This window comes from Macaca fascicularis, chromosome 1, assembly GCF_037993035.2.
Source record: "Macaca fascicularis isolate 582-1 chromosome 1, T2T-MFA8v1.1".
Lineage (NCBI taxonomy): Eukaryota > Metazoa > Chordata > Mammalia > Primates > Cercopithecidae > Macaca > Macaca fascicularis.
This window is the reverse complement of record NC_088375.1, coordinates 206,856,189-206,866,941: the sequence shown is the minus strand read 5'-3', so window position 1 is coordinate 206,866,941 and position 10,753 is coordinate 206,856,189. Positions and strand designations below refer to the sequence as shown.

The 10,753-nt window shown below is 46.6% G+C and overlaps 1 protein-coding gene across 12 annotated transcripts in view; it reads right to left on the bottom strand.

Annotated features, from left to right (window-relative positions):
• Positions 1-1,189: 1,189 nt before the first annotated feature.
• LOC102140968 (dnaJ homolog subfamily C member 8) overlaps positions 1,190-10,753 on the bottom strand; it is a 31,187-nt gene continuing 21,623 nt past the window's right edge. For all 12 annotated transcript variants that reach the window (XM_065526539.1, XM_074015079.1, XM_074015081.1 and 9 more), the window contains 3 exons: positions 6,881-6,972; positions 5,034-5,109; positions 1,190-2,008 (listed from right to left, as the gene is read on the bottom strand). In XM_065526539.1, coding sequence (XP_065382611.1) covers positions 1,886-2,008; positions 5,034-5,109; positions 6,881-6,972 — 291 coding nt within the window. In that variant the 3' untranslated portion in view covers positions 1,190-1,885. The remainder of the gene's footprint in view (positions 2,009-5,033; positions 5,110-6,880; positions 6,973-10,753) is intronic.

Sequence of the window (10,753 nt, the reverse complement as noted above, 5' to 3'; positions counted from 1 at the left end):
CCCTTTGCTGTTCTTGGGATAGTGAGTCCTCCTTGTCTATCAGTATCTCGTGATAGTGAGATCTGGTTGTTTAAAAGTGTATAGCACCTCTCCCTGTGCCCTCTTCCTCCTGCTCTGGCCAGGTAAGACGTGCCTCCTTCCTCTTCACCTTCTGCCACAACTCTAAGTTTCCTGAGGCCTCCCCAGCCATGCTTCCTGTACAGCCTGCAAAACCATGAGTCAATTAAACCTCTTTTCTTTATAAACTACCCAGTCTCAGGTAGTTCTTCATAGCAGTGTGAGAACTAATACCCATAGCTAATTGCTGGCACAGCCTCCTTGAGGGTAAAGGTAAGTTTGTAGATGGCTGAACTGAACAACCACCACTTAATCTCTAAGGAAGGGGTGTGTGCACCCACATCCTGGACTGAAATGGGGGTCGCTTTGCTTTGCCTGGCTAGAAAAGATAATCACTGCCCCCCTTGGCAGGACAGCCTGCATTACCTCACGGCATGTATCACTTTTGCAGGGCAACTAAACATTTCCTTCCTCTGCCTTGGTCCAGTTTAGCCAGAGGCACACCTACCCACCCACCCACCCACCTCTGTGCTCTACTTCATGTGTGGTTTGGACGTGCTCAGCTGTACTTGGAAGGACAGTAAGACACCCAAGCCTCTGTCCTCTCCCACAGAGAAAGGAAAGTTGCACTTCTCATGATACTAAAAGACACGGTGCCTTTCGTAGTCATGGTGCCTGTTTACTCATCTACAAGACATTGCAAAAAGCAAAGTCTAGTTTTGAGTCACCTAGTTTCCTTTATCTTCACATTTCAAGTGTCACCTTTCCACTTCTCACTTTAGGCCCCTCCCAAGGGCTGATTCCGTCCCTGAAAGCAAGCAGGACGTCTGGGCATAGACTATGAGCTGGACGCTTTCATATATTACTTCATTTAATCCTCAAAACAATCAGTATCTTCATTTTACACAGAAATAATAGTATATGGGCAATACCCAAGGAGCACTGTGGTAGCTACCTTGTATATGCCATGGCAAATCCTCCCTAAAAGCTGCCACAGTAATTTATATTCCCATTTTGTAGATGAAGAAACTAAGGTTCAGCCAGGTCTGTCCAACCCCAAAGCATTTTGGGGTTGGGCCAAGCCAGATAAGGGACCCACAAGGGAGAGTACAAGGAAGAGTACATCAATGGCTTGGGTATAAAAATTTATTATACATAAAGAATATTACCACTAACAAATGCAGACAGGCTAGGACATGGTACTGGGTGGAGGACGGCTAGCTCTTTGGAAAGTGAAAGGTTTGGGTGGCGTGGACCTCATGCCACGCTGATTGGTCAGTAGACGGGGGCACATGCCAAACACCACAGGGCATCAGGGCATCAGATGCCGCTCTGTGTGCCCACAAGTGTTCCCTGTCTCATCTGGGCCTTCAAAGGGAGCACACCCAGAAGCAAGCAACTGAAGCGAAGGGGCTTCCTAAGGTGCCCCTTCCAGGCTTGTCTCTGAAGTCACAGCAACACCATTTTAAGCAGTATGTTTAATGGATGATTTCCACAAACTATCCACGAAGTTTCTAACCATCACAATTCAGTGAAGTACAAAACACTGAGTGACAGGCTGTGGGAAGAGAAGGCAGCACCAATGGTGGCACCTTCCAATCCTGGTTGTTCTAGGGGCAGGGAGAGGGGAAGGTCTTTTTTTAAACCAAGCCCCTCATTTCAATGTACAAAAGAATTACTCTGATCAATATTAAATTGTATTGAAAACAAAATGGACTAAAAAGCAAATACTACTCTATGTTGGGGTGGAAGTGGGAGGAAAGAATGAGTCCTTCGAAGCAGGAAGGGAGATAGCAGGGGGAAGGTTCTGTGCCTGTGACCTGGGTGGTCACTCACGCTGCTCCATTTTTACTTTTGGTGGTCTCAGGAAGGTCCGATTTTTCTTCTCTTTCTTCCCCTTTGTATTGGCTTGGAAGTTTCGCCAGCTGTCCACACGACCATCTCGACTTTCCTAAGTACAAAAGAAGTTTGAGGTGAGGAGACCACTTAACGAGTGGAAAGGCCTAAACCTGCTCTGCCATCCATCCACCCTCCTGTAGCCCAGCTCAGTTCAGTCCCCTGGAATAATCCAAGAGTAGAATAGAGCTGGCCAGGCGCAGTGGCTCATACCTATAATCCCAGCACTTTGGGAGGCCGAGGCGGGCAGATCACCTGAGGTCAGGAGTTCAAGACCAGCCTGGCCAACATGGTGAAACCCTGTCTCTAATAAAAATACAAAAATTAGCCAGGCATGGTGGCAGGTGCCTGCAATCCCAGCTACTCAGGAGGCTGAGGCAGGAGAATCGCTTGAACCTGGGAGGCAGAGGTTGCAGTGGGCCAAGACCAGGCCACTGCACTCCAGCCTGGACAACAAGAGCGAGACTTCATATCAAAAAAAAAGAAAGAAAAAAAGAAAAAAGAGTAGCATAGGCTGGGCATGGTGGCTCACACGGCAGGTGGATCACCTGAGGTTGGGAGTTCGAGACCAGCCTGACCAACATGGAGAAACCCCATCTCTACTAAAAATATAAAAACTTAGCCAGGCACAGTGGCGCATGCCTGTAATCCCAGTTACTTGGGAGGCTGAGGCAGGAGAATCACTTGAATCCAGGAGGCGGAGGTTGCAGTGAGCCGAGATCACACCATTGCACTTCAGCCTGAGCAACAAGAACGAAACTCCGTCTCAAAAAAAAAAAAAAAAAGAGTAGAACAGAGCTTTCTTCCTACTCCCATGGGCCTGAGAAAGTGTCACAGCACCCCTAGAAAGCAGGATGAGCTGCAGGTTGGAAGAGGAGGACAAAATGAGTAATAATCATCACAACACCGAGGCCCTATTTCTTGGGACCTCAAGGATAGACGTTTAGCATATGGTATTTCTTTTTTTGTTTTTTTTTTTGTGAGATGGTAAGATGAAGTCTTGCTCTGTCGCCCAGGCTGGAGTGCAGTGGCGTGATCTCAGGTCACTGCAACCTCCACCTCCCGGCTTCATCCCATTCTCCTGCCTCAGCCTCCCGAGTAGCTGGGACTACAGGCGCCCGCCACAAGGCCTGGCTAATTTTTTGTATTTTTAGTAGAGACAGGGTTTCACCACGTTAGCCAGGATGGTTTCGATCTCCTGACCTCGTGATCCACCCGCCTCGGCCTACCAAAGTGCTGGGATTTCAGGCGTAAGCCACCATGCCTGGACAGCATATGGTATTTCTAATCTTCCCCAAACCCGACTATGGTGTGTACTGATACCAGTGCTTCACAAATAACACTGAGGCTCAAAAAGGTTAAATGATTTTCTCAAAGCCATAGAGCTATCTAGCAGTACAGCTACTCTTTCCACTACATCTTTCTGCTGCCCCCCAAAACTTGGATGGCTGCTCCAAAGCCAGTACAATGCCTAGCCAGTTGTGTAGGGATGGCCACTAGGACCTCTACCTCATTACCATTTTTTTCTTTCCATACATAAAGTGGAACAGAAACAAAGTCATCAACTCTGATTAGCCAGCCCCTAACCATGAGTCCTAAATCCTATAGAAGAAAAGACCAAATGTTGCCACAATCCTTCTGGCCAGCCACCTGAAGGATATAACCAGGGTGTCAAAGAAGAGTCAAGTTCAAAAGTTCTAACTCTTTCTGTAGGCAGGACACTGGGGCCACAAGAACTTCAGTGTCTACTAACAGATCTCCAAGCAGGGCAATACTCTATGTTTACCCCCTAAATTAAAAGTGCAATCCATTTTTCTTGAGCCCACTGGGCAGCTGTGCCTACTACAATCTAAAAAACCATTCAGGGTCAAACTGTTAGTGTGCTGTAAAAATAAATTAAACAATAATTGGCCGGGCGCGGTGGCTCAAGCCTGTAATCCCAGCACTTTGGGAGGCCGAGACGGGCGGATCACGAGGTCAGGAGATCGAGACCATCCTGGCTAACATGGTGAAACCCCGTCTCTACTAAAAATACAAGAAAATTAGCCGGGCGAGGTGGCAGGCGCCTGTAGTCCCAGCTACTCGGGAGGCTGAGGCAGGAGAATGGCGTGAACCCGGGAGGCGGAGCTTGCAGTGAGCCAAGATCGCGCTACTGCACTCCAGCCTGGGGCACAGAGCAAGACTCCGTCTCAAAAAAAAAAAAAAAAAAAAAAAAAACAATAATTTTAAAAAATAATTTTTTAGGCTGGGCGCGGTGGCTCACGCCTGTAATCCCAGCACTTTGGGAGGCAGAGGCGGGCGGATCACGAAGTCAGGAGATCGAGACCATCCTGGCTAACGTGGTGAAACCCTGTCTCTACTAAAAAAACAAAAAAATTAGCCAGGCGTGGTGGCAGGCGCCTGTAGTCCCAGCTACTCGGGAGGTTGAGGCAGGAGAATGGCGTGAACCCGGGAGGCGGAGATTGCAGTAAGCCGAGATAGCGCCACTGTACTCCAGCCTGGGCAACAGAGCAAGACTCTTGTCTCAAAAAAAAAAAAAAATAGTAATAATTTTTTAAAAAGCCATTCCGGGATCCTCATTGCCCTTGCCAAGGCTACAGAGTTTACAGGAGGCTGAGCCAAGACCAATCTCATTCTTCACAGCTCCCACTCTTCCCCACATATCCCACTTCCCTCTGACTACCCAACTCAGTCCTGGGAGTGCCGCAGGAACCAAGTTGCCTTATTCTGGAATTAGAATCCCTGGCCACCTTAGAAATTTACCTCAAACGGTGGCTCAAGCCTGTAATCCCAGCACTTTGGGAGGCCGAGACGGGTGGATCACAAGGTCAGGAGATCGAGACCATCCTGGTGAACACAGTGAAACCCCGTCTCTACTAAAACTACAAAAAACTAGCCGAGCGAGGTGGCGGGCGCCTGTAGTCCCAGCTACTCGGGAGGCTGAGGCAGGAGAATGGCGTGAACCCGGGAGGCGGAGCTTGCAGTGAGCTGAGATCAGGCCACTGCACTCCAGCCTGGGCGACAGAGCGAGGCTCCGTCTCAAAAAAAAAAAAAAAAAAAAAAAAAAAAAAGAAATTTACCTCAAAGTTTTTCTGCCACTCTCTTTCCCGTTTGGCTTTTTCTTGAGCTTCAATCTCTTCTTCCCTTTGTCGTTTCCTAGGAGGAAAACCAGATCATATTATTTATATGATACTTATAGACTGAATTAACCATACAAGATGGCATCTCCCCACAGAAGCAAGCATATATAGTAAATAAGTTCCCCTAGAAGTCTACAAAGATGGCTGTCTGGAAAGGGCTCAAAGTATTTTCATGAATGTCTCATTCTAAAACACGCAGATCAGACTGTGGGCATGGCTGTGGGGAAAGACATAAATATCTCTGTTACACAGATAAAGTAACCAAAGCCCAGCCAAGAGCAATGTGAGGTTTTGGGCTGTTTCAGTGACAAAGCTATGTCGAGAACACAGGCCACCTTACTTCAGCAGAATGACCATTATAAACCCAAAGTTCTTAAGATCTCTGGACAAAACCCTATCCCAAAACTAAGACATTTCACACAACCTCAACTAGCAAATTTTAGTTACTGGTACATACCAAACAACAATATAAAATACATAGAGAAACAAAACTCGGCCGGACATAGTGGCTCACACCTGTAAGCCCAGCACTTTGAGAGGCTGGGGTGGGTGGATCACGTGAGGTCAGGAGTTCGAGACCAGCCTGATGAACATGGTGAAACCCCGTCTCTATTAAAAATGTAAAAATTAGCTGGGCAGGAGAATTCAGGCAGGAGAATCACCTGAACCCAGGAGGTGAAGGTTGCAGTGAGCTGAGATTGCACCACTGCACTCCAGCTTGGGCAACAAGAGCAAAACTCTAACATTTCTGATGTTCAAGAGAAATCATATTTTAGAACATTAAACATTTTGTTACCGATGACACTATACAGTACTATACACTCACCAAAGCTGCAGCCACTAGTCCCACAAAAGGTTCTGGCCTCAGTAACAGTGGCCTTAACAGCTGCTTATTTCACTCCAGGACGTCAGGAAGAACACACATAAGGCTCTTGATTATAAATAATCTCCCTGAGAGTGTGCGGTGGCTCACGCCTGTAACCCTAGCACTTTAGGAGGCCGAGGCAGGTGGTTCACAAGGTCAGGAGATCGAGACCATCCTGGCCAACATGGTGAAACCCCATCTCTACTAAAATACAAAACATTAGCCGGGCATGGTGGCATACACCTGTAGTCCCAGCTACTTGGGAGGCTGAGGCAGGGGAACTGCTAGAACCTAGGAGGTGGAGATTGCAGTGAGCCAAGACTGCCCCACTGCATTCCAGCCTGGCGACAGAGCAAGACTGTATCAAAAAAATAAATAAAAAATACACTCCCTAAGGACAGAGCTAGTCAGTAATTCCCAAAAGTCAAAGGAAAAAAAACTTACTACCCTGGTGATTCAAAAGCTTGATTATGGCCAGGCGCGGTGGCTCAAGCCTGTAATCCCAGCACTTTGGGAGGCCGAGACGGGGGGATCACGAGGTCAGGAGATCGAGACCATCCTGGCTAACCCGGTGAAACTCTGTCTTTACTAAAAAAATACAAAAAAACTAGTCCTTGCTACTGTAGGGACTGCTACTCTGGAGGCTGAGGCAGGAGAATGGCGTGAACCCGGGAGGTGGAGCTTGCAGTGAGCCGAGATCGCGCCACTGCACTCCAGCCTGGGTGACAGCGCAAGACTCCAACTCAAAACAAAAAACAAAAAACAAAAAAAATAACAAAAGCTTGATTGTTTTTTGGTAACTATTTTTATAGTCTCTTAAATGATATGCCACATAATTCCTTCATTAGAAAAATCACCAAAGACCAATGTTAGTTAATCTAGGGATTTAAATATGGTTTAAAATGAATATACTGATATGTACCTTTCATGCATCTCTTTGGCTTCTCTCTCTTTCCTTTTAATTTCCAGCTCAGCAAAGAGTTTCATTGTCTGTTTATATACAGCTTGTTTGAACTACGAGAAAATCAAGAACAAAAGAAAATCAGAGTAAATATTTTTACCAGCAATTTGAACCATGTACTTTCACTTGGAGCCCAAGATAAAGCAGATTAAAACCTGGCACAGGTTGGGCACAGTGGCTCACACCCGTAATTCCAACACTTTGGGAGGCTAAGGAAGGACAATCGCTTGAGGCTAACAGATTGACTAGCCTGGGCAACATAGTGAAACTCTACCGCTACAAAAAAAAATTTATTTAAACTAGTGCGCAGGCCAGGAGTGGTGGCTCACACCTGTAATCCCAGCACTCTGGGAGGCCAAGGAGGGCAGATCACCTGAGGTCAAGAGTTCAAGACCAGCCTGGCCTGAACATGGAGAAACTCCGTCTCTACTAAAAATATAACAATTAGCCAGGCATGGTGGTGTGTGCCTGTAATCCCAACTACTCGGGAGACTTAGGCAGGAGAATCACTTGAACCTAGGAGGCGAAGGTTGCAGCGAGCCACGATCATGCCATTGCACTCCAGCCTGGGCAACAAGAGCGAAACTCCCATCTCAAAATCAAACAAAAATTAGCAGGGCATGGTGGTGCATATTTGTAGATCCAGCATTTCAACAGGGGGAGGCAGGAGGATCACTTAAGTCCTCGAGTCTGAGACCACCCTGAGCAACATAGTGAGATCCCATCTCTAAAAAAATATTAAAAATAAAACATTAACCAGGTATGGCTACACACACTTGTAGTCCCAGCTACTCAGGAGGCTGAGGTGGGAGGACTGCTTGAGCTCAGGAGGTCAAGGCTGTAGTGAGCCATTACTATGCCACTGCACTCCAGCCTGGACAACAGAGCAAGACTCTATCTCTTTAAAAAAAAAAAAAAAAAAAAATTATATTACATGGTAGTCTTACAAAGATAGGAACAGAAGCTATTATTATTTATTATTATTGTTTTTGTCTCAATCTGTCACCCAGGCTAGAGTGCAGTGGTGTGATCATAGCTCACTACAGCCTGAAACTCCTAGGCTGAAAAGATCCTCCCACTTCAGCCCCCAAAGCACTCGGATTATAGGTATGTGCCACCAGAGGTTATTATTAGAATGTATAATATCCACTAAGGTGGGAGGATCACTTGTGCCCAGGAGGTCGAGGCTGCAGTGAGTTAAGATCACGCCACTATACTCCAGCTGGGGTGACAAAGGGAGACCCTAGCTCTAAAAAAAATTACCAAAAAATAAATGAAGGTAAATGTCACACCAAGTTAATGAAATTACAATCCCCTCCCTACCAGTTTTTAATCCTTTATTTTCAAGAGTTAAGAACAGAGCTTATGTTATTCTACCTTTAAATATTTTTCTCCAGATATAATGTATCTTAAATAGACATGTAAGTACAAAAGTAATCTGTCATGCAGATTGAATAGTGCCTAAATTCTAAAATCAGACACTGGAGCAAAGAGTGACATATGGAGATAAAGGAAAATAAAGAAGTCCCTAAATTTCTGTGACTTTTCTTTTATCCTGTTACCTACTAGACACTGCTCACTAAAAGAAATGCTTCAAACTCCAGTCCCTAATAAAGACAAACATCAAAGATATAAAGGAGTCTGTAATGAATAGCTCAATATCTTTAAAAGCTCCAAACACTGGATAGATAGACACTGGTGATAGATTTTATATTTTTTATATTTCTCTGCTTTTTCCAAATTTTCTATCATTAGCATGTGTTCTTTTATAATCAGGAAAAAAAAACAACTGAAGAAAGCTGGGCCAGGTGCGGTGGCCCACACCTGTAATCCCAGCAGTTTGGGAGGCCAAGGCGGGCAGATTACTTGAGGTGAGGAGTTTGAGATCAGCCTGAGCAACATGGTGACATCCCGTCTCTATTAAACATACAATAATTAGCCAGGCTTGATGGTGCGCATCTGTAATCCCAGCTACTCAGGAGGCTAAGGCAGGAGAATCACTTGAACCTGGGAGGCAGAGGTTGCAGTGAGCTGAGATCGCACCACTGCTCTCTAGCCTGGGCAACAGAGTAAGACCCTGTCTCAAATACATAAATAAATATATATTTGCCGGGCGCGGTGGCTCAAGCCTGTAATCCCAGCACTTTGGGAGGCCGAGACGGGCGGATCACAAGGTCAGGAGATCGAGACCATCCTGGCTAACATGGTGAAACCCCGTCTCTACTAAAAATACAAAAAACTAGCCGGGCGAGGTGGCGGGCGCCTGTAGTCCCAGCTACTCCGGAGGCTGAGGCAGGAGAATGGCGTGAACCCGGGAGGCGGAGCTTGCAGTGAGCTGAGATCCGGCCACTGCACTCCAGCCTGGGCGACAGAGCGAGACTCCGTCTCAAAAAAAAAAAAAAAAAAAAAAAAAAAAAAAAAATATATATATATATATATATATATATATATTTATACATTTTAAGTTCAAATAAAATGTTTGTTGTTGTTGTTATTGTTTTGAGACGGAGTCTTGTTATGTTGCCAGGCTGGGGTGCAGTGGCGCGATCTTGGCCCACTGCAACCTCTGCCTCCCGGGTTCAAGCGATTCTCCTGCCTCAGCCTCCCAAGTAGCTGGGATTACAGGCATGCGCCACCATGCCCAGCTAATTTCTGTATTTTTAGTAGAGACGGGGTTTCATCATGTTGGCCAGGATGGTCTCGATCTCCTGACCTCGTGATCCGCCCGCCTCAGCCTCCCAAAGTGCTGGGCTCACAGGCGTGAGCCACTGCACCCAGCCAAATAAAATGTTTTTTAAAAAAATAAAAATGAGGCCGGGCGCGGTGGCTCAAGCCTGTAATCCCAGCACTTTGGGAGGCCGAGACGGGCGGATCACGAGGTCAGGAGATCGAGACCATCCTGGCTAACACAGTGAAACCCCGTCTCTACTAAAAAATACAAAAAACTAGCCGGGCGAGGTGGCGGGCACCTGTAGTCCCAGCTACTCGGGAGGCTGAGGCAGGAGAATGGCGTAAACCCGGGAGGCGGAGCTTGCAGTGAGCTGAGATCCGGCCACTGCACTCCAGCCTGGGCAACAGAGTGAGACTCCGTCTCAAAAAAAAAAATAAAAATAAAATAAAAATAAAAATGAGGCCAGGCACGGTGGCTCACACCTGTAATATCAGCACTTTGGGAGGCCGAGGCAGGTGGATCACCCAAGGTAAGAAGTTCAAGACCAGCCTGGCCAACATGATGAAACCCCGTCTCTACTAAAAATATAAAAAAATTAGCCGGAGGCTGGGCGCGGTGGCTCATGCCTGTAGCCTGTAATCCCAGCACTTTGGGAAGCCGAGGCAGGCAGATCATCTGAGGTCGGGAGTTCGAGACCAGCCTGAAAAACATGGAGAAACCCCGTCTCTACTAAAAATTAGCCGGGCATGGTGGTGCATGCCAGTAATCCCAGCTACTTGGGAGGCTGAGGCAGGAGAATCGCTTGAACCCAGGAGACGGAGGTTGCGGTAAGTCGGGATCACGCCATTGCACTCCAGCCTGGGCAACAAGAGTGTAACTCCCTCTCAAAAAATTAATTAATTAATTAATTAAAATTAAAATTAAAAATATGTGACAGCTAGGGACAGTAGATCACATTTGTAATCCCAGCACTTTGGGAGGCCAAGGCGGACAGATCACCTGAGGTCAGGAGTTTGAGACCAACATGGAGAAACCCCGTCTCTACTAAAAATACAAAATTGGTTGGGCGTGGTGGTGCATGCCTGTAATCCCAATTACTCGGGATGTTGAGGCAGAATCACTTGAACCCAGGAGGCAGGGGTTGCGGTGAGCCAAGATCATAC